At 42.0% G+C, this 27,870-nt stretch overlaps 1 protein-coding gene and 1 pseudogene across 1 annotated transcript; both read right to left on the reverse strand.

Annotated features, from left to right (window-relative positions):
• Window positions 1–1,882: 1,882 nt before the first annotated feature.
• LOC115108929 (N-lysine methyltransferase setd6-like) lies at window positions 1,883–18,314 on the reverse strand (annotated as a pseudogene).
• Window positions 18,315–21,791: 3,477 nt separating this feature from the next.
• Window positions 21,792–27,633, reverse strand: LOC115109605 (cytochrome P450 2F2). Its single transcript, XM_029634708.2, has 9 exons — window positions 27,425–27,633; window positions 26,614–26,776; window positions 26,270–26,422; window positions 25,964–26,124; window positions 23,135–23,308; window positions 22,856–22,994; window positions 22,505–22,692; window positions 22,240–22,381; window positions 21,792–22,152 (listed from the first exon to the last, which is right to left on the reverse strand). The coding sequence occupies exons 1-9, from the start codon at window positions 27,584–27,586 to the stop codon at window positions 21,968–21,970; spliced, it is 1,467 nt and encodes a 488-aa protein (XP_029490568.1). The 5' UTR covers window positions 27,587–27,633; the 3' UTR covers window positions 21,792–21,967.
• Between the last annotated feature and the right edge of the window lie 237 nt (window positions 27,634–27,870).

The following is a 27,870-nucleotide window of genomic DNA, read 5'->3' on the forward strand; positions in this document are numbered from 1 at the left end:
CTCCAACTTCAGTGATTTTTGCAATTCGTTCCAGTCATTGGCAGCAGAGAACTGGAAAGAAAGGTGGCCAAAGTAGGTGTTGGCTTTGGGGATGACCAGTGAAATATACCTGCTGGAGAGCGTGCTACGGGTGGGTGCTGCTATGGTGACCAGTGAGCTGAGATAAGGCAGAGTAGGTAACATCTCCACCCCGCTGATCCTCAGCACTGAGGCCCCACAAGGGTGCGTTCTGAGCCCTCTCCTGTACTCCCTGTTCACCCACGACTGTGTGGCCATGCACGCCTCCAACTCAATCATCAAGTTTGCAGATGACACTACAGTGGTAGGCTTGATTACCAACAACGACGAGACGGCCTACAGGTAGGAGGTGAGGGCCCTCGGAGTGTGGTGTCAGGAAAATAACCTCACACTCAACGTCAACAAAACAAAGGAGATGATCGTGGACTTCAGGAAACAGCAGAGGGAGCACCCCCCTATCCACATTGACGGGACAGTAGTGGAGAGGGTAGTAAGTTTTAAGTTCCTCGGTGTACACATCACAGACAAACTGAATTGGTCCACCCACACAGACAGCGTGGTGAAGAAGGCGCAGCAGCGCCTCTTCAACCTCAGGAGGCTGAAGAAATTTGGCTTGTCACCAAAAGCACTCACAAACTTTTACAGATGCACAATCGAGAGCATCCTGTCGGGCTGTATCACCGCCTGGTACGGCAACTGCTCCGCCCACAACCGTAAGGCTCTCCAGAGGGTAGTGAGGTCTGCACAACGCATCACCGGGGGCAAACTACCAGGATACCTACACCACCTGATGTCACAGGAAGGCCATAAAGATCATCAAGGACAACAACCACCCGAGCCACTGCCTTCTCACCCCGCTATCATCCAGAAGGCGAGGTCAGTACAGGTGCAAAGCAGGGACCGAGAGACTGAAAAACAGCTTCTATCTCAAGGCCATCAGACTGTTAAACAGCCACCACTAACATTGAGTGGCTGCTGCCAACATACTGACTCAACTCCAGCCACTTTAATATTGGGAAAATTGATGTAATAAATGTATCACTAGCCACTTTAAACAATGCCACTTAATATAATGTTTAATACCCTACATTACTCTTCTCATATGTATATACTGTACTCTATACCATCTACTGCATCTTGCCATCTTTATGTAATTCATGTATCACTAGCCACTTTAAACAGTGGAACTTTTATATGTTTAGATACCCTACATTACTCTTCTCATATGTATATACTGTACTCGATACCATCTACTGCATCTAGCCTATGCCGTTCTGTATCATCACTCATTCACATATCTTTATGTACATATTCTTCATCCATTTACACTTGTGTGTATAAGGTAGTTGTGGAATTGTTAAGTTAGATTGCTCGTTGGTTATTACTGCATTGTCGGAACTAGAAGCAAAAGCATTTCGCATGTGTATGTGACAAATTAAATTTGATTTGATTTTAAAGAGGCTGTAGTCCGAGCTAAAGGTAAAGACCACTAGCATTGGCTAGCAATGACTAAATAGCTAGTAGCTAATTAGCTGGCTAGCGGCTGATGGAGGTTCCAGTTATAAGGTCTAAAAAAACAGCAGATCCGTACCACATTGGGTGAGGTGGGTTGCAGGAAGGTATATTTAATTCGAAATTTGAAAAAAGGAGTTTGAAATATAATTAAATGTATACAAAAAAAACAAAAAAAGACAGAATATTTACATGGGACGAAAACACGTCTTACTGCTGCGCCATCTTGGAAGAAGAGGAGCGAGATGGATTTTGGCCGACATTCCCCAAATTTTGTCATCAATGATACATTTGATTTCAATACAGTTTCGTATTAGAATCTGTTACAGACAGAGTAAACTAAGTTTTGTAGACTTTACCCTTTGCCAAAGTAAAAAAAAAAAGTTGTTTTGTTTAGAAGGATTGCAAGGCCTAATTGAGTTCTTGCACATGCATTTCAGAGTAGGCGTTCCCTATCGGAAATGCAGATACATGCTAGAATGCGCCAATAGGCTCTTTTGGAAACGACAGGCTGTGGTCTATCTTGGGTAGTTATAAAAAATATTTGGCAATAGTGTAGCAGGGCTGTAAGAGGGTCCATTGCAGGTTTGGGTAACTTAATGACCCATGAAGGAAATGGAGCAGTACTTACCCAACTGTCTATAGGGGGCTCTTAAAGAAGAAAATGCTCATCAGTCTCATACAAATTCACAAGGATACAGTATACAGTAAAATCACTCTTCCAAATATGTTCAGTTAAAATAGAGCCACTGGCCAGCTTTATTCAAATAGTCTTATTAATTCCTTCAGGCTTGTTTTGAGAAGATGTCTCTACAAATCAGTGAGTGCTTTGGGATGGATTGAGTGGTAATTCAGGGTTTGGTGAGCTCCAGAAGCTGGTGCAGGATAGTCTTTTGGCCGTAGCGGACTTGCAGTGCCCTCCTCTCCCGGCTACTCAGTTAAGCATGGCCATCTTTATCCTTCAGCAGTACCTTGTCCTTCTGCATGTCCTCCCCAAATGGGTCCAGTATTAAAGGGACTGAAGCGTGCACTAGACGCCTCCACAGAGGGTCCAGACTTGGCAGGCCCTCGTTGGACAGTGCCTGCAACATTTTCTCCTCATCGTCGTCTTCTGCCTCCTCCCAGCCTTCGTTATCACTAAAGTCCTCACTCCTCCACTGACCTGCACAGGATCTAGGGAGAGAGGCAAACACCAATGCAAACCGGATAGTCTTAAATATACGTCTGCCTGCACTCGAGTGAGTTACTATGGTTATGTTTTGGTCATGGTGCTGTTTAGTTGAGGGACCCTGACTTTCCAAAGATGAAGACTCCCTTGTCTCCCACAATTTCCATCTCAAGCAAAAACTCCACTTCTCCACCAAGAGGTGCTGTTCAGCTTCAGACTCAGTCGCTGGGATGGGGAAGCACAGGATAGGACAGGACAGACTGATTTAAAGGTGTCAATGGAAAACCATAAGGAGATGTGAAGAACTCAGGATCATTTAGAAATGTGGTCTCTTATTTGTGTTGATTCAGTGTGAAGATATTTACGTGTAGTGTATTAGGGGAAAAAAATGTGTCAGGTGTCTCTATCCACCCCTACTCATCTGTCTGTGTGTTCAGTCTGTTACAGTCACCTTGCACATCTGCTTTGTATATGTTGGACAAGGGTATGTCTGCAGTGTCGTTGCTGTTGCTTTGATCTGGCTCGGCAAATCATGTGTAGGAGCTGCCAGTTGGCCATCTGACCATACGTGTTGAAGACTTCCTCTCCTTTCTGGGTACTTTACATGGACACAATCTTCAAATACTCCTGTAGATGCAAAGAGAAAGGAGAGAAAGGGACATATCATCACAGCATAACATATCGTATTCTTGCTTTAAACCCACTACATAAGATCAGTTTACAGAATATCAACTGTAGTTTTTTTACATATAGGTGTGTACTCCAGATTGCCGTTGTGATTGGTTTAACAAGGTTTAACGTGTACCGAATGGCCACCATCATGAGGGGATTGGGGCACTCATTCAGGGGCTCCTGGAAACTGCAGAGTAAAAGAAAGGAAGGAAATGAGAAACAGTGGATTATGGGATTGTATTCAGACCCAAACGGAAAGCACTTGAAGCATATCCGCAGCACTACAGTACAAGTGTCAAAACAGTTGTTACTTCTGTCAGTAACCACCGAAATGGACAACATACATAGGACACTCCTTTTCAAAATCTTTACAAGTAAATCACCTCCACTCCATAGAGTGATAGGCCATGTTTTGGGACACAAGCAATGTTGACTGTTTAACCTCTAAAAAGACGGAAAAGAGAGAAAAGGTGGATATGTCAAATTTAAACAGCTGTAACCCTTATTTCTGGTTGTAGATATTTTACACGACCTCCACTGGAGGACTTGTGGGTTTGGCAGTAAAAATAAACACGGGTTACCACTGAACTATAACTTGTAGTTTCTGTGGGACCAAGTGATATAGCCAGCAGTCACGAACAATTTGCTTTACCTCTTTTTCCTTATACTGTATAGTAAGACACTGATCTCACCTGGGGTGTGGTGTGTGGAAACAAATCGCTCAATCACACAAGAGGGGTTTGATGTGCGGAAATCATCACCCAATCACAGGAGTGGCTTTTAAAAGGAATATTATGGAGAATCTGGGTTGCATGTATGGTGCCAGAAACAAACCTGTTTCCCCCAAAACAGCTCACGTTGCAAATATTAATTGCAATAGCTATTCTAGCCAGTTAGACTTCAGTTTTATTTTTTACTGGCAATATGTTGGTGTGTCTAAAATGTATCCCAATATGGGTCTTAATTGTGCTTAAGTAGGGTTGCAAAGTTACCGGCAATTTACCAAAGTTACTGGAACCTTCTGTAATTTGTGTTATTAACAGATGGCAATCTATGGTAACTTTGGTAATTTATACTTGAATAACTTCATTTAAAAAAAATCATATATAGTATTCATTCTTTATATCGGTGTCCATATTGTCCATGTGTTTAAGTTTCTAGTGGATAGACCATATGGTTCAAGAGAAAATTGCATAAGTAATTAAAAAACAATGGCATTATTTATAACTCTGCAACTCTTCAAACCATTAACTTTTTTTCAACTGCTACCAGTTTGGTGCCAAAACATTTACAACAAAGACATAGAGGGTAAAATAAATAAAAGTGTGCAAAAAATATATATAAAGGAAGCAAGTCGGGAAGCAAGTTCAGGGAGTGAGTGTTTTAATAAATATACTATAAACTATGAACACGAAACACAAACAACGCACCAACATGAAAACAGAATCAAGAACCAAGGGGAGTGACAGATATAGGGAAGATAATCAAGGAGGTGATGGAGTCCAGATGAGTGTCAATGAGGCGCAGGTGCGCAAGACGATGGTGACAGATGTGCGGGATAATCAGCAGCCTGACGACCTAGAAGCCAGAGAGGGAGTATACGTGGCAATACCCTTCCTTTGCAACCCTATGCGTAAGAATCATATATTGTATCTTATATTTTGGATGTATGATCAACTTTGTCAATTATGCTGCATTAACAAACAATATACGTAAATTGCATACTTGACAGGAGGAAAATATCAATGAACAAGCAGGATTGCAGAAAGCCAATCATCCCACTATTCTATAGCCCTTCCTTGATGACAGAGTCATGCAAATTCTCACCTGTAAGCCATGACAAAAGCCACCATGCTTCTGTAGAGGTAAAGTGTGTGTCTCTCTGGTTCCCACAGGTTATGGTGTAACGTGATGAAAGGTAGGACGATGTCTTTGTACTCTTTCTGGATGTTGGTGAGGTCAGTGTCCACCGCCTCTGGGATCCCAATCCACTTCGAGAGTCTATCCCTCTCATCCTTTGACCTACAAACCACATCCACAAAATACAACACAGCCAAAATACCAGCAACTGGAATCACAGAGCGATCAGAGTATTTAAGTCTACTCAACTAAGAATATAAGATGTGCGTATGTACTGTATGTGTTTGACCTTACCAGAACATGGGGTGATCCAGAGCTGTGAAGTGAGGCCAGAGGGATAGGTAAGGCCTTCAGTGGGACTGGGGAGATGTGTACTCATACATCAAAGCCAGGAGGGGCACCCAGCCAGAAGTGCTCTCCAGAGATATTTCCCTAGGGAGGCAGAGGACCAGATGTTTTCTTTGGGGGCCTCCGACCAGAGGTGTGTGTGTGTGTGTGATGCAGTCTCACCTTCCAGCATTTGCCAGGACTTTGGTGGTGCAGAAGAGCCATTCTGGGTATAGTGAAGAGCAACTCCCCCCTCATCTATGTCCTACCAGCATGCCATACTCTGCTACTGTGTCCTCCTTGCTGATGTGAACACAACTGAATAAGCATGAACACCGAATGCACAGAAGTCAGCTGAGATTCACCCCCAATACACCTAGGTCTGTGAAGTGGAGGGCTTTTTACTTATTGTGGACAATGTCTTTATACTTTTTCTGGATATTATGAATGTGATTCCTTGCTGTTGCGTTTCCACCCTTCACACCACTGCAGGAAGCTTTGGAGAGGGTCGCTGCCCTCTGTCTTCAGGAAACAAGGATCATCAGACCCCCACAACAACCAACAATGCAGGCTGGTTAGGTAGGATTAAATATCTTGACACGTAAAGAAAAACGCACTATCAAAGATTCTTATTAATCTAGCTAGTTACTGGTTATTAACTTGCTAGCTACATAGCATTCATAACTTAAAATCGTTTACCAAAGCACTAACGGTAGCTAGTCACATCATTGCCTGGAAACCAGACGTTGAATTGCATTGAATTCTATCAAATCATGACATCAGTAATCTTCAGGTCGGAAAGTCGGAGCTCTAGAAAGATGCCAGAGTTTCCGACTTGGAATTCCGAGTTGGATGACCGTTCAAAACACGTTTTCCCAGTTGGAGCTCTTGTTTTTCCCCGAGTTCCAAGTTGTCTTGAACGCACTGAAGTCCAGTTGTTTTACATAATCAGAGGGGAAGAGAGATGGCCTACTCGGCGGGAAATCCCTCCAGCAGGTGGTGTTTTTTAATGTTTGTCCAACCAAGCAATGAGTTTTTGTATTGAGGTAACGGAGAGAGTGTCGAATAGGTCATAAAAAAAGGAATGGCTTATTTTCTACGTGATGTTTATTTGATCGAATATACGTTTCGGGAATGCGTAAATTGTTATGAGTGTATTGACATAAGTAGGACATGTTACACGTGGACCATTTCAACTAACTGAAATGGTCCACCCATACAGAGAGTGTGGTGAAGAAGGCACAACAGCACCTCTTCAACTTCAGGAGGCTGAAGAAATGTGGCTTGTCACCTAAAATCCTCACAAACTTTTACAGATGCACAATTGAGAGCATCCTATCGGGCTGTATCACCGCCTGGTACTGCAACTGCAACTGCACCGCCCACAAACACAAGGCTTTCTAGAGGGTGGTGCTGTCAGCACAACGCATCACCGGGGGAAAACTACCTGCCCTCCAAGACACCTACAGCACCCAATGTCACAGGAAGGCCAAAAAGATCACCAAGGACATCACCAGCCACTGCCTGTTCACCCCGCTACCATCCAGAAGGCGAGGCCAGTACAGGTGCATCAAAGCTGGGACCAAGAGACTGAAAAACAGCTTCTATCTCAAGGCCATCAAACTGCTAAATAGACGTTACTGACACAGAGAGGCATGCTGCCTACATACACTCGAAATCATTGGCCACTTAATAAATGGATCACTAGTCACCTTAATAATGCGTACATATCTTGCATTACTAATTTATTTAGCTAGGCAAGTCAGTTAAGAACTAATTCTTATTTACAATGACAGCCTAGGAACAGTGGGTTAACTGCCTTGTTCAGGGGCAGAACAACAGATGTTTACCTTGTCAGCTTAGGTATTCGATCTAGCAACCTTTCAGTTACTGGCCCAATGCTCTAACTACTAGCCTACCTGCCGCCCCTCATACAGTATGTATATACTGTATTCTATACCATCTATTGCATCTTGCCTATGCCGCTCGGTCATCGCTCCTCCATATATTTATATGTACATATTCTTATTCCTTTACTTAGACTTGTGTGTATTGGGTAGTTGTTGTGGAATTGTTAAATTACTTAGATATTACTGCACTGTCGGAACTAGAAGCACAAGCATTTCGCTACACTCGTATTAACATCTGCTAACCATGTGTATGTGACCAATAAAATGCGATTTTACTTTAAAAATATATATATCGGAGTGGTCTCGAGATGGCTATGCATATTCATGACATGATGCTATAGTAGCATAGCATCTCTCCATTGAATACAGGCGGTTGACATCAACAACACTCATCGAATATTTTAAAAAGGATTACAATAATGAGATGTATACACCAATCCAAAGAAAGGATCGGCGGGAGCTAGACAACCTGCTATGTCGGTTTGTGGACACTGACTCCCATTGTTAGGGTGAAGAGACATGTACGCTACATGAACAAAGGTATGTGGACACCTGCTTGTCGAACATCTCATTCCAAAATCATGGGCATTAATACGGAGTTGGTCCCCCCTTTGCTGCTACAACAGCCTCCACTCTTCTGGGAAGGCTTTCCACTAGATGTTGGAACATTGCTGCGGGGACTTGCTTCCATTCAGCAACTAGAGCATTAGTGAGGTCAGGCACTAATGTTTGGCGATTATGCCTTGAGATCAGGGCTCTGTGCAGGCCAGTCAATTTCTTCCACACCGATCTCTACAAACCATTTCTATATGGACCTTGCTTTGTGCACGGGGGCATTGTCATGCTGAAACAGGAAACGGCCTTCCCCAAACTGTTGCCACAAAGTTGGAAGAACAGAGTCGTCTAGAATGTCATTGTATGCTGTAGGGTTAAGATTTCCCTTAACTGGAACTAAGGAGCCTAACCCGAACCACGAAAACAGCCCCAGACCATTATTGCTCCTCCACCAAACTTTACAGTTGGCACTATGCATGGGGAAAGGTAGCGTTCTCCTGGCATCCACCAAACCCAGATTCATCCGTCAGACTTCGATGGTGAAGTGTGATTCATCACTCCAGAGAACGCGCTTCCACTGCACCAGAGTCAAATGGCGGCAAGCTTTACACCACTCCAACCAACGCTTGACAATGCGCATGGTGAACTTAGGCTTATGTGCAGCTGCTTGGCCATGGAAACTAATTTCATGAAGCTCCCGATTAACAGTTCTTGTGCTGACGATGCTTCCAGAGGCAGCTTGTAACTCGGACTAAGTGTTGCAACCAAAGACACGCTACGCGCTTCAGCAATCGGTGGTCCTGTTCTGTGAGCTTGTGGCCTACCGTCATTCTTTGACGGTGCCATGTTGAAAGTCACTGAGCTCTTCAGTAAGGCCGTTCTACTGTCAATGTTTGTCTATGGAGATTGCATGGCTGTGTGCTCGATTTTATATACCTGTCAGCAATGGGTGTGGCTGAAATAGCCGAATTGACTGATTTGAAGGGGTGTCCACATACTTGGCCATATAATGTATCTACTCTAGAATCCTGTCCTCCCTGGACTGCTTTCCCAGACCAACATTTCTCAGGATCACCAGGGCAAAGCAACAGTGATCTCTCCAGCTAGGTCCATAGTTCATCATGATGACTCCTGAACCTGCAAATATTGTGCAATGTTTATGCTCTGTCATGCTGTGTTATGTCATATCGCTTGTCTATTACAAAATAACAGCTTCTTCCATTTGAGTCGCCAATCTCATTCAGAGGTGCTACCTGACTGTTGCATTGTTTTAGTTACAGTAACATTAGATGAGGACATTTGTTGTACTAACACCTTTGCCTCGTGTGATTTGGCTGAGTAGGAAGAGTCCATTGGGTCACCCAGCAACATCTACAGCCCTGATCACCAATTCTTCCTTCATAGCCTTTGTTCCATTGATGATCACAGAAGGTCTGCCTCGAAGTAGAGGCTGAACACCTTCCCATAGCGCGTTGACAGCTGTTTTGATGAAAAAGTAAAAGTGTCGTTGATTATTAGAAGAAATCTGAAGTTTCTCATATATTCCTTTCTTGTCACCAGCTTGATTGAAATCTCTGTGACATTTTAGAAATTTACTTTGCTAAAATGTATTAAAGATGCTTTGATCCGTGTATCAAAGCATGGATGTAATTCATTTCAAATTCTTATTCTAATAAATGTATTTCCTTGTCAGTTGTGTTGTGACAAGGTAGGGGTGGTATACAGAATATAGCCCTATTTGGTAAAAGACCAAGTCCATATTGTGGCAAGAACAGTTAAAATAAGCAAAGAGAAACGACAGTCCATCATTACTTTAAGACGTGAAGGTCAGTCAATCACGAACATTTCAAGAAAAGTTATTCAAATGCAGTTGGAAAAACCATCAAGCACTATGATGAAACTGTCTCTCATGAGGACTGCTACAGGAAAGGAAGACCCAGAGTTACCTCTGCTGCAGAGGATAAGTTCATTAGAGTTACCAGCCTCAGATTGCAGCCCAAATAAATGCTGTCACGTCCTGACGTTAGTTCCTTTTTTATGTCTCTATTTTAGTTTGGTCAGGGTGTGAGTTGGGGTGGGCATTCTATGTGTTGTTTTTGTATTTCGGTGTTAGGCCTGGTATGGTTCCCAATCAGTGGTAGCTGTTTATCGTTGTCTCTGATTGAGAACCATACTTAGGCAGCCTGTTTTCCCACTATGATTTGTGGGTAGGTGTTTTCTGTTTTGTGTTTCTGCACCTGACAGGACTGTTTAGTTTTCGTTCATTCTCTTTGTTATTTCGTTTTGTGTTCAGTTTTAAATAAAAGCTGTGCTTTGGTCCACACCTTCCTCAGACAAACATCCTTACAGAACCTAACCACCACCAAAAAAGGACCAAGCAGCGTGGTAACCAGGAGCAGAGGGTTCTGGACTTCTGGACTTGGGAGGAGATACTGGAAGGCAAGGGACCCAGGACACAGGCTGGGGAATATCGCCGCCCCAAGGAAGATCTGGAGGCAGCGAGAGGTAGGCAGCGCAACAGGCACGAGAGGCAGCCCCAAACATTTTTTTGGGGGGGTCACACGGGGAGATTGGCAGAGTCAGGCGATAGACCTTACCGGAAGAAGCGTGCTTACCGGAAGACGCCAAAGGCTTACCGGAAGACTCCAAAGGCGCCACTTAAGTGGGCCAAGACTGGTGGAGTGGGGTCCACGTCCCGCGCCAGAGCCACCACCGCAGCCAGTTGCCCACCCAGACCCTCCCCTATGGGTTTTGCGGCCGGAGTCCGGGGGTACTGTCATGTCCTGACCTTAGTTCCTTTTTTATGTCTCGATTTTAGTTTGGTTGTTATTTTGTTTTGTGTTCAGTTTAAATAAAAGTAACATGAACACTTACCACGCTGCGCTTTGGTCCACACCTTCCTCAGACGAACATCGTTACAAATCCAGAGTTCAAGTAACAGACACATCTCAGCATCAACTGTTCAGAGGAGTCGTGAATCAGGCCTTCGTGGTTGAATTGCTGCAAACAACCCCCTACTAAAGGACACCAATAAGAAGACGACACTTGCTTGGGCAAAGAAACAGGAGCAATGGACATTAGACCGGTGGAAATTTGTCCTTTTGGTCTGATGAGTCCAAATTTGAGATTATTGGTTCCAACCTCCGTGTCTTTGTGAGACGCAGGGTAGGTGAACGGATGATCTCTGCATGTGTGGTTCCCATAGTGATGCATGGAGGATGTGTGATGGTATGGGGGTGCTTTGCGGGTGACACTGTTGGTGATTTATTTACATTTATTTATTTAATTACAACCTGTAATTAAAATAGATTTTTGGATGGGGTTGTATCATTTGATTTACACAACATGCCTACCACTTAGAAGATGCAAAATATTTTTTATTGTGAAACAAATAAGAACATTTTTTAAAAGTTGAGCATGCATAACTATTCACCCCCCCAAAAGTCAATACTTTGTAGAGCCACCTTTTGCAGCAATTACAGCTGCAAGTCTCTTGGGGTATGCCTCTATAAGCTTGGCACATCTATTTTTGTCCATTTTCACGGCAAAAGTGCTCCAGCTCCTTCAAGTTGGATGGGTTTCGCTGGTGTACAGCAATCTTTAAGTCATACCACAGATTCTCAATTAGATTGAGGTCTGGGCTTTGATTAGGCCATTCCAAGACATTTGAAATGTTTCCCCTTAAACCACTCGAGTGTTGCTTTAGCAGTATGCTTAGGGTCATTGTCCTGCTGGAAGGTGTACCTCCGTCCCAGTCTAATATCTCTGGAATACTGAAACAGGTTTCCCTCAAGAATTTCCCTGTATTTAGCGCCATCCATCATTCCTTCAATTCTGGTCAGTCCCAATTCTGGTTGCCCAGTCCCTGCCAATGAAAAACATCCCCACAACATGATGCTGCCACCACCATGCTTCACTGTGGGGATGGTATTCTCGGGGTGATGAGGTGTTGGGTTTGCACCAGACCATGTTTTCCTTGATGGCCAAAAAGCTACATTTTAGTCTTATCTGACCAGAGTACCTTCTTCTATACGTTTGGGGAGTCTCCCACATGCCTTTTTTCTTTAAGCAATGGATTTTTTATGGCCACTCTTCCGTAAAGGCCAGCTCATTCAGGGTTATCTTTGGTCTCTTTGTTGCCTCTCTGATTAATGTCCTCCTTGCCTGGTCCGTGAGTTTTGGTGGGCGGCCCTCTCTTGGCAGGTTTGGTGTGGTGCCATATTCTTTATAATGGATTTAATGGTGCTCCATGGGATGTTCAAAGTTTCAGATTGTTTTTAGAACCCAACCCTGATCTGTACTTCTCCATAACTTTGTCCCTGACCTGTTTGGAGAGCTCCTTGGTTTTCATGGTGCCGCTTGCTTGGTGATGCCCCTTGCTTAGTGGTGTTGCAGACTCTGGGGCCTTTCAGAACAGGTGTATATGTGTGTGTGTGTATATATGTGTGTGTGTGTATATAATATATGCTGAGATCATGTGACAGATCATGTGACTTAGATCGCACACAGGTGGAATTTATTTAACTAACTAATGACTTATGAAGGTAATTGGTTGTACCAGATCTTATTTAGGGGCTTCATAGCAAAGGTGGTAAATACATATGCACGCACCACTTTTCCGTTTTAATTTTTTTTAATTTATTTTTTTAAACAAGTCATTTTTCACTTCACCAATTTGGACTATTTTGTTTGTCTATTACATGAAATCTAAATAAAATCCATTTAAATGTCAGGTTGTAATGCAACAAAATAGGAAAAACACCAAGGGGGATGAATACTTTTGCAAGGCAATGCATATTACAGAATGTCACGATCGTCGTAATGATTGGACCAAGGTGCAGCGTGGTAGGTGTACATTATCCTTTAATAAATGCACATGGAACAAAAACAACAAACTACCAAACAAAACATGAAGCTACTGGTGTGCACACAGGCAACTAACTGTAGACAAGATCCCACAAAACACAATGGGGAAAATGGCTACCTAAATATGATCCCCAATCAGAGACAACGATAAACAGCTGTCTCTGATTGGGAACCATACCAGGCCAACATAAATCATTAATCACCTAGATGACCCACCCTAGTCATTATCAGGCCCCAACCAACACAGAGAATAAACAGCTCTCTATGGTCAGGGCGTGACACAGAAACACTACAGACAAGACAGAACTGTCCGATCTGAACAGCCATTCAGTGGTCCTGGTAGTCTGGGTAGAATAAGAGCAGAAGAAAACATGAGCAAAATTGAAATAAGAGACAATAGTATATGTGAAATACTTAACAACATAATAAAGAAATAAGATGATGATGATCGGAGAGGCTTTATGCTTTTTCACCTGTTGATGTTCTACCCCTGTCGTTCTTCCTCCGCTGCCAATTGAAAAAGAGGAATTGCAGAGTGCAGTGAGGAACGCCACTAGATTGTAGCTTGTGCTAGCCTTGCCCAAATCTCAGTGTTATCAAGGTTGGTGTGAAACTGTTATAACATGTGTTCTCTCTCTTCCCTGTGAAAGTCAATATGGTTTATAGGTGGTGTGGAACATGTGAGTGACCATTGTTCCAGATGAGGGATTGTTGGACACTGACCTTTTTTGTAACTAACTAATTGACTTGAGCAAGTTTTTACTATGTTTATAACTATATAAGTGGACCAATTAATTGGTTAGATGGAATGATTTATGAGCAAGTGTATATGTGGCCGGAGGCAAAGTACAAAGGGGGCCTGTTGCTGAGACAGAATGTTTCTATAAGGGTGAGGTAAGTCCCGAGGCAAAGGAACCTACGATGGCCCAGAGTAGTGGCCTAGAAGATGGTAATAGTAGAAGGAGTCCTGAACCAAAGGAACAAACGCAAGCCTGGTGTGGCCCAGAAGTAAAGGTGGTTAACTCCACTAGAGCATTGGCAGGAAAAATGCCTTTTAAGACTATGATCAACAATGTATTATGAATCTTAATGGACCAAATGCTTGCTCTGTTGGGTTTGTGGTAACAGCTATGAGAACCGTTCCAAACAATGAGAAGATCTGAAGGATCCGTTTAAGAGACGACAAACCTCCTGGAATGAGAAGTGACATCACTCACACTTCGGCACATATCTCCATGTACTTTGGTGTGTTTTCCCTGGGTATGGAGTTGCATGACCTAATTCGTGACATAGAGAAAATTGGCAATTCTACTCGAAATGCCCGGGAACAATTGAATGGGGAAATAAAATAATTGCGTAAATTGGCTCTGCAAAACAGAGAGGCTCTTGGCAATCTTTTGCCAGGTCAATGGGGGGCACTTGTGTAATCATTGGCGATGAATGTTGTACTTTTGTCCCAGATCACTCTTCTAATATGACTGATCTCGCCGAATACATTGCCACTGCTACTTGGTTGGAATCCCTGGAAGTTGGCGATCCCAGATTGCCAAATGGGCTGCAGCATGTGTTTTATGCTTAGTTTGCCTAATTGTGTTATTAACATGCTGTGTATGTGTATTTTTATTTTATTCAGCCGGGAAGTGGTAGTCTACATAAAGCTCACAGATTGGGACCGCTGAGTGCTGTAGCGCGTAAAAATCATCTGTCCTTGGTTGCAATACTCATTGTCGAGTTCCAAACTGCCTATGAAAGTAACATCAGCACAATAATTGTTCGTCGGGAGCTTCATGAAATGGGTTTCCATGGCCGAGCAGCCGCACACAAGCTTAAGATCACCATGCACAATGCCAAGCATCGGCTGGAGTGGTGTAAAGCTCGCCACCATTTGACTCTGATGCAGTGGAAACGCGTTCTCTGGAGTGATGAATCACGCTTCTCCATCTGGCAGTCCGACGGACGCATTTGGGTTTGGCGGATGCCAGGAGAACGCTACCTGCCCCAATGCATAGTGCCAACTGTAAAGTCTGGTGAAGGAGCAATAATGGTCTGGGGCTGTTTTCATGGTTCGGGCTAGGCGCCTTAGTTCCAGCTAAGGGAAATTTTAACGCTACAGCATATAATGACATTCTAGACGATTCTATGCTTCCAACTTTGTGGCAACAGTTTGGGGAAGGCCGTTTCCTGTTTCACCATGACAATGCCCCCGTGCACAAAGCGAGGTTCATACAGAAATAGTTTCTTGAGATCGGTGTGGAAGAACTTGACTGGCCTGCACAGAGCCCTGACCTCAACCCCATCGAACACCTTTGGGATGAATTGGAACCCGACTGCGAGCCAGGCCTAATCGCCCAACATCAATGCCTGTCCTCACTAAGGCTCTTGTGGCTGAATGGATACAAAGCCACGCAGTGATGTTCCAACATCTAGTGGAAAGCCTTCCCAGAAGAGTGGAGGCTGTTATAGCAGCAAAGTGGGGACCAACTCCATATTAATGCCCATGATTTTGGAATGACACGTTCGACGAGCAGGTGTCCACATACTTTTGTTCATGTTGTGTGTATATATTACATAACTCAAATATACTTACTTAAGAAAATGTTTCCCGACAAATGACTAATTAAAACACATCTGTGTGTCAAACACAAATATAAAACAAATGATAGCTGGCTAGACTAACTACCGGTCTAAAAAATTGACATGGCCTATTGTCAGCTAATTGAGTGACTGATATAACGAGAGAAACTGTTGATGCACAACCAAATTTCGAAATTGCACCTGGTGTATTCTTACTCTCAATAGTAAGTTGAGAGGGGCCCTAAGTAACCGCTTATATGGCTTATGCCTGGAGCTGGCCCTGACTACCTAGCATGCTATTTTGTTGCTAGTAACCACATGACAAGCCATGCTGGACAATGCTAGCTTGGCTAGGTTAGCATGGCTAGTTAGGGAATGTTGGCCGTGACTCATCCTTTTCTTGTGTTTGTGGCCAAAGCATAAATTACAGGGGGAAAAAACACTTTAAAAACTTGCTTGCGATTTCCTAGTATGAGGTGACCTTACATACTTTGACCAGATGTCTCATTGGCTAAGTTGGCCAATCAGCTGTTTACCGGTATTTGCCAACACCATTTTGTTGTTTGCGTACGGCCACACCATTCAAGTTGCTTTTTTGTTTTCAAAGTTGCTTTTTAACATAATACATTTTTTACATTTTGGAAGGAAGACAAGTTTACTCATATTGTAATTAATTATATGAAATATTTCATACAAATCTGGAAACAGTGAACAGCTACAGTGCCTTGCGAAAGTATTCGGCCCCCTTGAACTTTGCGACCTTTTGCCACATTTCAGGCTTCAAACATAAAGATATAAAACTGTATTTTTTTGTGAAGAATCAACAACAAGTGGGACACAATCATGAAGTCGAACGACATTTATTGGATATTTCAAACTTTTTTAACAAATCAAAAACTGAAAAATTGGGCGTGCAAAATTATCCAGGTCTGACTAACATGAAGTGATAAACCTATTAAATTGGTATAATACCATAGCCCAGGGTCCATTAGTGATCTTCATATTCTCAGGGAAGATAAGAATAAAGAACTTAAGAAAGTTGTCACCATAATCATAGAGGGACCCAAATAGTACAAGATAAAGGATATTGAATGAAGATTTATGGAAGATAGTGTGAAGGTCCATGGTTTTCCCTGTACAAAACACAAATATATAGTAGTATTTATTCATGATGAAATCAGTTAAATTACTAATATGATACGTTTCTTTACCACAAAGACAGATTCATTTCCATTTTAAATGTTCTACTTTCGTACCAACACTTTTCTCCAAGGGTGCAATGATATATGATGTCTCTTCCAGAATCCTCTCTTCCATTGACTTCTTTACCAGACCAAAGTTTCTCAAGGTCATCAGGGTGAAGAGACGTTGCTCTCACCAGTGTGAGCCCTATTTCGAAAGAATGAAACCTGGGGAGGGGATTTTTTAAAATCTGACGAGCAGCTTACATTATATGATTTTGAAGAAAATAAAAACTATAATCAGAGGGTAGTTTCAGGAGCTCTGCACAGTAAATAAAAAATGCATAATTTCTAAATTATTAAATGTATTTCTGGTTTATTCTCAAAATAGAAGAGTTTTTGTTGCTATTACCTTCCCCTTGTGGAATGGTTGAGCATAAGGTTTTGGGATCTTCCTGTTAAGTCCACAGCCTTGGTAACCAGGGCCTCCTTCATAGATTTAAGCCCATTGAGAATCACAGCTGGCCTTCGACCAATATAAAGTCTGAAAACCTTCCCAGAGTGATCTGCCAACTACTTGGGAAAGGGCACATGAGGACACATTGCATATAACACAGTAACACTGTGATTACAAGCGATGCAAGATAACATCACCCTTTGATGAAGAAATGACAATAAAAATATGAATAAGAATAAGAAATATGAATAAGAATAAGAAATAAAAGGAACAAGTAATTAAAGAGCAGAAGCAAAATAACAATAGCGAGACTAAATACAGGAGATACCGGTACAGAGTCAATGTGCGGGGGCACCGGTTAGTCGAGGTAATTGAGGTAATATGTACATGTAGGTAGAGTTATTAAAGTGACTATGCATAGATAATAACAGAGAGTAGCAGTGGTGTAAAAGAGAGGGGGGGGGGGGCAATGCAAATAGTCTGGGTAGCCATTTGATTAAATGTTCAGGAGTCTTATGGCTTGTGGGTAGAAGCTGTTTAGAAGCCTCTTGGACCTGGACTTGGCGTTCTGGTACTGCTTGCCATGCGATAGCAGAGAGAACACTCTATGACTAGGGTGGCTGGAGTTTGACCATTTTTAGGGCCTTCCTCTGACACCACCTAGTATAGAGGTCCTGGATGGCAGGAAGCTTGGCCCCAGTGATGTACTGGGCCGTACGCACTACCCTCTGTAGTGCGTTGAGGTCGGAGGCTGAGCAGTTGCCAAACCAGGCAGTGACTGTAGAACCTTTTGAGGATCTGAGGACCGATGCCAAATCTTTATAGTCTCCTGAGGGGGAGTAGGTTTTGTTGTGTCCTCTTCACGACTGTCTTGGTGTGCTTGGACCATGTTAGTTTGTTGCTGATGTGGACACCAAGAACTTGACGTTCTCAACCTGCTCCACTACAGCCCCGTCGATGAGAATAGGGGCGTGCTCGGTCCTCCTTTTCCTGTAGTCCTCAATCATCTCCTTTGTCTTGATCACGTTGAGGGACAGGTTGTTGTCCTGGCACCACACGGCCAGGTCTCTGACCTCCTCCCTATAGCCTGCGTCATCGCTGTTGGTGATCAGGCTTACCACTGTTGTGTCATCGGCAAACTTAATGACGGTGTTGGAGTTGTACCTGGCCGTGCAGTCATGAGTGAACAGGGAATACAAGAGGGGACTGAGCATGAACCCCTGAGGGGCCCCTGTGTTGAGAATCAGAGGATGTGTTGCCCCCGACCTTTACCGCCTGGGGGCAACCCGTCAGGAAGTCCAGGATCCAGTTGCAGAGGGAGGCTCCTTGAAAGCGGCAGCTCTAGCCTTTAGCTCAGTGCTGATGTTGCCTGTAATCCATGGCTTCTGGTTCGGGTATGTACATACGGTCACTGTGGGGACAACGTCATCGATGCACTTATTGATGAAGCCAATGACTGATGTGGTATACTCCTCAATGCCATCGGAAGAATCCCGGAACATGTTCCAGTCTGGGCTAGCAAAAGAGTCCTGTAGCTTAGCATCTGCTTCATCTGATCACTTTTTTATTGACCGAGTCACTGGTGCTTCCTGCTTTAATTTTTGCTTGTAAGCAGGATTCAGGAGGATAGAATTATGGTCCGATTTGCCAAATGAATTGACGAGGGAGAGCTTTGTATGCGTCTCTGTGTGTGGAGTAAAGGTGATCTATTTTTTCTCATTCTCATTTATGTTTACTGTTATTGTATTTTAATTTGTCTCATTTAGAAAACTTAGGACTATTGCATTTTCACACCTTTTTTAATTTGATTTGTTAAGCACTTTGAAATGCATCTCTTGTAAGAAATGTGCTCTATAAATAGTTTTATTAAATTTGTGTATCTTCACAAATTTATTCTCATTAAATAGCAGCCATTTTGATCCAGTTTTGAGTTAAAGGCATAACTTGGTCCTTGTCACACAACCCCATTTACACATTTTCAATTGTATTAAGGTTTCAACACCTATTGTCACGCACAGAAGAACAACGTCTGGATATTGAAATCATGTCATGTTTTAACTTACTTTCAACATTGTCATTATGTTAATATTTACAGGTCTGATAAAAAAATCTATCAGGCTTATTGGCAGCTACAGTTAGTCTGAAGTTTACATATACTTAGGTTGGCGTCATTACAACTTGTTTTTCAACCACTCCACAAATGTCTTGTTAACAAACTATAGTTTTGGCAAGTCGGTTAGGACATCTACTTTGTGTATGACACAAGTCATTTTTCCCAAAATTGTTTACAGACACATTATTTCACTTTTAATTCACTGTATCACAATTCCAGTGGTCAGAAGTTTACATACACCAAGTTGACTGTGCCTAATTGACATCAGTTGAGTCAATTGGAGGTGTAACTGTGGATGTATTTCAAGGCCTACCTCCAAACTCAGTGCCTCTTTGCTTGACATCATGGGGAAATCAAAAGAAATCAGCCAAGACCTCAGAAAAAAATTGTAGACCTCCACAAGTCTGGTTCATCCTTGGGAGCAATCTCCAAACGCCTGAAGGTACCACGTTCATCTGTACAAACAATAGTATGCAAGTATAAACACCATGGGACCATGCAGCCATCATACCGGTCAGGAAGGAGACACGTTCGGTCTCCTAGAGATGAACGCACTTTGGTGTGAAAAGTGCAAATCAATCCCAGAACAACAGCAAAGGACCTTGTGAAGATGCTGGAGGAAACAGGTACAAAAGTATCTATATCCACAGTAAAACGAGTCATACATGTGTATATCGACACAACCTGAAAGGCCGCTCAGCAACGAAGAAGCCACTCCACCAAAACCGCCATAAAAAAGCCAGACTACGGTTTGCAACTGCACATGACCTCAATCCTATAGAAAATGTGTGTGCAGAACTGAAAAAGTGTGTGCGAGTAAGGAGGCCTACAAACCTGACTCAGTTACACCAGCTCTGTCCGGAGAAATGGGCCACAATTCACCCAATTTATTGTGTGAAGCCTGTGGAAGGCTACCCAAAACTTTTGACCCAAGTTAAACCATTTAAAGGCAATTTGACCAAATACTAATTGAGTGTATGTAATCTTCTGAATGTGATGAAAGAAATAAAAGCTGAAATAAATCATTCTCTCTGCTATTATTCTGACATTTCACATTCTTAAAATAAAGTGGTGATCCTAACTGACCTAAAACAGTGATTTTTTACTGGGATTAAATATCAGGAATTGTGAAAAACTGAGTTTAAATGTACTTGGCTAAGGTGTATGTAAACTTCCGACTTTAACTTTAAGTTTTGTTTTATTTTACCTTTATTTAACTAGGCAAGTTGTACTATTATACACTGTCCATGAACTATGTGAAAGGTGCTGTGTTGATAAAGTACACTGCAGTAAAATATCCCACATTACATTTTTTATTTAGAATTCATCAAGCCACAGATTCCCACAATACATTTTGAAAGTACTATCCCATAAAACTGGTACTGAAAGCCTATTAGTATACATTTATTTCAATAAGGAACACAGACTGAGACCAAGGTCTCTTTTACAGCCCTGCGTACACATACAGTTCAGGTACAATGATTAAGAAATTGCACAAGACAAACAAAACCATCACAGAAAACACAAAAAAACATACAGCAGCAGATTATTACATTTACACATCGGTTATTCCCCTAACAGGTTATTCACCTAACAGGTTATTCCCCTAACAGGTTATTCCCCTAACAGGTTATTCACCTAACAGGTTATTCCCCTAACAGGTTATTCCCCTAACAGCACAAGAACTTGCATTACCCAAAACAGTTACAGGCAATACAAAAATAAAAATCCTCTAATAAATGTTTAAAATGGGCAAGTGGGACAAGAGTCTCAAGTTTAAGTTTAGTCTGCAGGCTATTCCATGGGCAAGGAGCATAACAGGAAAAGGCAGCCATACCCAACTCTGGAAACCACATGGGCCTCAAGTGTAATCCATACTTGAGACTTGGTTTTTAGGAATTCTAATTCTAATATTGATGAGTGATGATAAGAAGGTAGTTTATTCAGAAGTGCTTTATAGACAAACACGAGAGCATGTTGTTCTCGTCTCATGGACAGCGAAGTCCAACGCACATTTTGACATAAAACACAGTGGTGAGTTCTGTAGCTAACACCCGTAATAATCCTAAATGTGCAATGATAAGTAGCATCCAGCGATTTAAGTGTTGATGCCGTAGCATGCACGTTGATAATATCCCCATAATCTATAACAGACAAAAGTAGCTTGCACAATTTGTCTTCTATTTGTAGAGAACAAACCTGTTCTGTTTCTAGAGGAAGCCTAGCTTGATTTTTAGTTTGTCAATATGCATTTTAAAAGACAGGGATATGGTTGAATGATAAAGTAAGTATATTTATATGCAGAGACCATCTAAGCTCGTAAGTGCAAGTGTATTTTCAAACAACTTTTTGAACCTTTTAAAAATCATAAACTGTGTTTTTTTCCAGCTGTTCAAAAGACCCTTGTAATATCTTAAAATCTGTCTCCAATAGTGATAATGCTTGGTCAGCCGTTGAAGCGATAGAGTACATGACAGTGTCATCAGCATATAAATGAATTTGACACTTTCTTATCTCATCACCGATATTGTTTATGTAGAGAGTGAACACTATAACATCAGAGATTTCCCATCAATGGTGTGTGTAATGAGTCCTTTATTACATATTCACATAAGCAAATTGTGACAAATGAAAAACAAAAATGTGTTAAGCACAAATACATATAGATAGTTGAATTAAGTAGAATGATTATAATATTACATATTATATTAAACCAATTCTATTTGATCTCTGTCTAGAATAGCTTCCGCCTAACTAGTTCCCTCTCAGTCTAACACCCAGTCTGTAGGGTTTGGGGGACAGGGTTACACCAAACACAGGGGTGTAGTCAGGTTCCCCCGCATCCTCAGGCCAGACAAACTTGAAGCGTCGCAGCAGAGTGACCATGATCAGGAAGAGCTCCATGCGAGCGAGTCCTTCTCCAAGACACATTCGGGGCCCTGCAACAACAACAAACTGTATGAGCCCTTTATGTATTATGATGTCAACAACATCAGTAAAGCACTTTGTTTTGCTCTATCCCTCACCTGCAGAGAACGGAATAAAGGCCTCGGGCTTCTCAAACTCGCCCTGCTCGTTCAGGAAGTTTAAGGGGTTGAACTCATGGGGGAACTTCCACTGACCCTCTTCAGACAGCACAGAGGTAAGGTTTGGAATGATCAAAGTGCCCTGCAAGTAAGAAATGGAGAGAGAGGAAGAGACATATCCAAGTGGAGAAGAAATAAGGAACATTATGTTAGAGATTTTGAAATGAGAAGACAAGACATTTTTTGATGTATTGCTGCTTCTCACCTTTGGGATACTGTAGCCCATCACCTCAGTGTCTCTGGTGGTGCTATGAAACACACTGAGGGGGACAGTACTGGCGATGCGCTGACTCTCGTGGGTCACTGCCTGAGTGTAAGGCATCCTGTGCCTGTCCTCAAAAGATGCGTGTTCTTTCCCCTCCAGTACCGTGTCAATTTCCTGCTGACACCTCTCTGAGAAGACCAAAGGGAAGGGATTTTGTCAACAAAAGGACTTAAGTCAAAAGTGCTTATCAAAATTGCTTGACACCTTTTTTTTTTAGGAATGAGATACAACAACTCTATTAGTAGAAAGACACTTTCTGAATGTCAGCATTAGAAGATAAAGCAAACAGACCCTGAATCTCTGGATGGGTCATGAGGTAGAGGAAAGCAGTGAGCAGTGTGTTGGAGGTGGTGTCTGTTCCAGCAAAGTGCAAGTCCAGGACGTACATTATGAGTTGGGCCTCTGAAAAAGAAGATCCATCATCTCCTCTCTGGTGGGGGAGAGTACAGCAGTGTCAGACGAAAACTGTGATGATTTTGAAGGCACTGTACAACCTAGTCATAATGATAGATGATGTGGTCAAACCCGCTAATCTAAGCACTTAAACTCCCATAAACAAAATTAACACACTTTGTCTAGTTCATCCAGGTAGGAGTCAATGAAGTCCCTTGGCGCCCCAGGAATCCTGGTTTCCTTATGCTGAGTGACGAGTCCAAGAGACATCTGTCTGCAACAAATTGCATTTTGAAAGGCCTTCTGGAATGGCAAGGGAAGGTGTCGGAGCATGGGCAATGTGTCGTAAAGCTGTGGAGAAAGACCAAGTAATGAGTCAGAACTACTATTGCAGCATCCATTAACTATGCTTCCATGAACTTTTCCTGTGATTTAGTATTTGGTAGCATTGCCTTTAAATTGTTTAACTTGTGTCAAACGTTTTGTGTAGCCTTCCTCAAGCTTCCCACAATATGTTTGGTGAATTTTGGCCCATTCCTGGTGTAACAGAGTCAGGTTTGTAGGCCTCCTTGCTCGCACACGCTTTTTAAGTTCTGCCCACACATTTTCTATGGGATTGAGGTCAGGGCTTTGTGATGGCCACTCCAATACCTTGACTTTGTTGTCCTTAAGCCATTTTGCCACAACTTTGGAAGTATGCTTGGGGTCATTGTCCATTTGGAAGACCCATTTGCGACCAAGCTTTAACTTCCTGACTGATGTCTTGATATGTTGCTTCAATATATCAACATAATATTAATTCCTCATGATGCCATCTATTTTGTGAAGTGCACCAGTCCCTCCTGCAGTAAAGGAGCCTCACGCTTCACGGTTGGGATGGTGTTCTTCGACTTGCAAGCCTCCCCCTTTTCCCTCCAAACATAATGATGTTCATTATGGCCAAACAGTTCTCTTTTTGTTTCATCAGACCAGAGGACATTTCTCCAAAAAGTACGATCTTTGTCACCATGTGAACTGTAGTCTGGCTTTTTTGAACCGTAGTCTGGCTTTTTTATGGCGGTTTAGGAGCAGTTGAATTCTTCCTTGAGCGGCCTTTCAGGGTATGTCAATATATGACTCGTTTTACTGTGGATATAGATACTTTTGTACCTGTTTCCTCCAGCATCTTCACAAAGTCCTTTGCTGTTGTTCTGGGATTGATTTGCACTTTTCGCATCAAAGTACGTTCACCTCTAGGAGACGGAACACGTCTTCAACAATTAGCAAACACATCCAAGTATAACTCCTTCCTGAACGGTATGACGGCTGCATGGTCCCATGGTGTTCATACTTGCGTACTATTGTTTGTACAGATGAACGTGGTACCTTCAGGCGTTTGGAAATTGCTCCCAAGGATGAACCAGACTTGTGGAGGTCTACAATTATTTTTGAGGTCTTGGCTGATTTCTTTTGATTTTCCCATGATGTCAAGCAAAGAGGCACTGAGTTTGAAGGTAGGCCTTACATTCACAGGTACACCTTCAATTGACTCAAATTATGTCAATTAGCCTATCAGAAGCTTCTAACGCCATGACATCATTTTCTGGAATTTTCCAAGCTGTTTAAAAGGCACAGTCAACTTAGTGTATGTAAACTTCTGACCCACTGGAATTGTGATACAGTGAATTATAAGTGAAATAATCTGTCTGTAAACAATTGTTGGAAAAATTACTTGTGTCAGGCACAAAGTAGATGTCCTAACTGACTTGACAAAACTATAATTTGTGGAGTGGTTGAAAAACGAGTTTTAATGACACCAACCTAAGTGTATGTAAACTTCCAACTTCAACTGTACACACACACACACACACACACACACACACACACACACACACACACACACACATATACTTGAAGTTCCATTAGGCAAATTGCACATTAATAAATTGCCAATAGCCCTTAACACCTCCCACCTATCTATTTAATGTCTCAGTTAGCCCATGAAAGCCGGCATGTATAATAATTTTCATGTGCCAATGTATTGCCACGTGCCGTGCCATGGTGAAACTTGCACTCCTGTAGATCTGAAATAATTGGATGGTGAATCTTGCCAGCCAACCAGAAAAGCAAGGCGAAGCAATTGAGACATTATTGAAAGAAAAGCTATTTGTATAGTTGAAAACATTGATTTCGCAAGGCATGGGCATTTAGAATTAAATGTGGAGTGGAGCTTTAGTTACGCGGTGACAGCATGTGCCCCGTGTTACCTTCAAAATGATTTGGCAATCATTTATTAGAAAAACACAATTTCCATCATCATTTGTCGCAATAAATAAAGTTAGACAAAATAAAAATCCACCTGTCGATTGGTAAAAATTTGATTTTTTTTGTTGTTGAGACATTTTTTAAATTTTTTATAAACCTGGGTCAATAGAAGAAACCTGCATAACGATCTACAATCCATATTTACTTTCAAACCAAAAGGTGTGATTTACAGGAAGCAATGTAATTAACATTGGCCATGCTGCTGTTCCAGTTTCAACTGACCTGAGCCCTAGGACCATGCCCCAGGACTACCTGACATGATGACTCCTTGCTGTCCCCAGTCCACCTGGCCATGCTGCTGCTCCAGTTTCAACTTCCACCTGACTGTGCTGCTGCTCCAGTTTCAACTCTTCTGCCTTATTATTATTCGACCATGCTGGTCATTTATGAACATTTGAACATCTTGGCCATGTTCTGTTATAATCTCCACCCGGCACAGCCAGAAGAGGACTGACCACCCCACATAGCCTGGTTCCTCTCTAGGTTTCTTCCTAGGTTTTGGCCTTTCTAGGGAGTTTTTCCTAGCCACCGTGCTTCTACACCTGCATTGCTTGCTGTTTGGGGTTTTAGGCTGGGTTTCTGTACAGCACTTTGAGATATCAGCTGATGTACGAAGGGCTATATAAATAAATTTGATTTGATTGTTCTATGCTGTTTTATGTAAGTATACAGTTACCAAAAAGCTGTAATTATGTATAATACCATAGCCCAGGGTCCATTGGCGATCTTTGCGTTCTCAGTGTAGAGCCTCACGAAGGTCTTAAGAAACTCATCGTTATAGTCATAACGCGACCCAAAGAGGACAAGGCAGATGATATTGGATGCAGCATTGTGGAAGAGAACCTGTGGGTTCATGGATTTTCCTGTGGAAAAATAACAGTATTACTTTGATAAGAGATACTTTGTTCTCTTTAATGTTGAGCAAGAGGGTAATCTGTATAAGGACATCTGTTAAATGGCCATGTTCCTACAAAACAAAACACAATTTTATATGCTCCACTTTCATACCAACGTTTTTCGCCAAGGGTGCAATGAGGTGTGATATCTCCCCCAGAATCCTCTCCTCCATGGACTGCTTCCCCAGACCAAAGTTTTTCAGGGTCATTAGGGCGAAGCGACGATGCTCTTTCCAGCTGGAGCCATAGTCCACAAGAATGACACCTGGGATAGTTTATTACAATAGGTCAGTATTTTTTTTACATATCAATCAAATTATAGTTATGTTCTAAAGGGCAAAAAAATGAAATAGAAAGAAAAGGTTGCTTCAGAATAGAGCTCTTCACAGTAATAGATTCAAATGTTTTCTTGTTGATATCGATAATGTCCTGTACTGTATTTTTTGATAATATTACCTTTTCCTTCTGTGACATGGTTGATCATAAGGTCTTGGGGTCTTCCTGCAAAATCTGCAGCCCTGGTAACCAGGGCCTCCTTCATAGATTCAAGCCCATTGAGAATCACAGCTGGCCTTCCACCAATATAAAGACTGAAAACATTCCCATAGCGCTTCGCCAACTACAGAATGGGACATATTCAAGGATTTGTTCACTATTTTTAAACCAAATCTGATTTTTAAAAAAATGTAAATGGCATGTTATGGAATAGTCCAGACACCTTTTTAGTAATTTCATTTGGTTTTGAGAAACTATCCCCAACCACAATAAACTTTCATCATTGCTCATTCTGCAGTATGGGAGCTACAGGAAAACATGAACTGTGTAATTCCAAACATTATCTGTAAAGTTATATTCCATTTGTGCAACTTTAAGAATATTACAGTTGCATAGTGTACCTTTAAAGGCTATTTTGTTAATGAAATTGTTGAATTGAGTAAAACTGTGATTAGAAAATCAGTTCTTTGTCATACCAAGGCCATCAAAGTATGGATTTATGATTACAGGAAACAAACAGCATACAGAGCACCACTTATTACGCAATTATAGACATACGTGCAAAGGTTGCTTAGATACAATTATTTGATAGATGTTATGTTCATATTGCAAAAAAGAAATATTAATTTAACCTGACACATCCAAGTAGTGCTTATTGATTCTCCAATTTGTAAGTCGCTCTGGATAAGAGCGTCTGCTAAATGACTTAAATGTAATGTAAATGTCTTCAGGAGAGTTAAAATAGCATAAAATAGTTTTATACAAGGCATACCTTCTCCAGGTCTTTCATAGGATTCCCCAAGCTCAGATGCAGCAGATTCCCAAATATTGGAATGGGTTGTGGACCAGGAGGAAAGTTTGGGGGTCTATTAACCTTCAAGAAGAAGAAGAGGAGGCAGATGCATATCCACAGCAGAACGAACGAGCCCAACATACTTGTTGTTCAGTTCCAACCACAGCAGTGACTGCACTCTGCTCTACTCTTCTCCAAAGCTATAGACATGCGCGTACACGGATGCGCGCAGTCGTCCAAAGTTTAAACAAACATTTTCACTAAAACTAGTTGTGTTGTATAGACGACTCTAATTATCACACTTGTCCTTGTCACTAGCTAGGTTTCCATCCAATTTTCATGCGAATATTCTCAAATATACATGTTTTCCCACCAGTAAAAATCAGTGCGTGATGACGTAATACACACAACATTTACTTTTTCGC

This window comes from Oncorhynchus nerka, linkage group LG25, assembly GCF_034236695.1.
Source record: "Oncorhynchus nerka isolate Pitt River linkage group LG25, Oner_Uvic_2.0, whole genome shotgun sequence".
Taxonomy (NCBI): Eukaryota; Metazoa; Chordata; class Actinopteri; order Salmoniformes; family Salmonidae; genus Oncorhynchus; species Oncorhynchus nerka.

Bases quoted from the DNA above. Each gene is read 5' to 3' on its own strand.
- LOC115109605 (XM_029634708.2), bottom strand. From the start codon at position 27,586: ATGTTGGGCTCGTTCGTTCTGCTGTGGATATGCATCTGCCTCCTCTTC. The intron at 26,423-26,613 runs GTAATATTATCA...AAACTATCCCAG, and splicing joins CCATGTCACAGAAGGAAAAG to GTGTCATTCTTGTGGACTAT. The intron at 26,125-26,269 runs GTATGAAAGTGG...ATTTTTCCACAG, and splicing joins ACCCTTGGCGAAAAACGTTG to GAAAATCCATGAACCCACAG.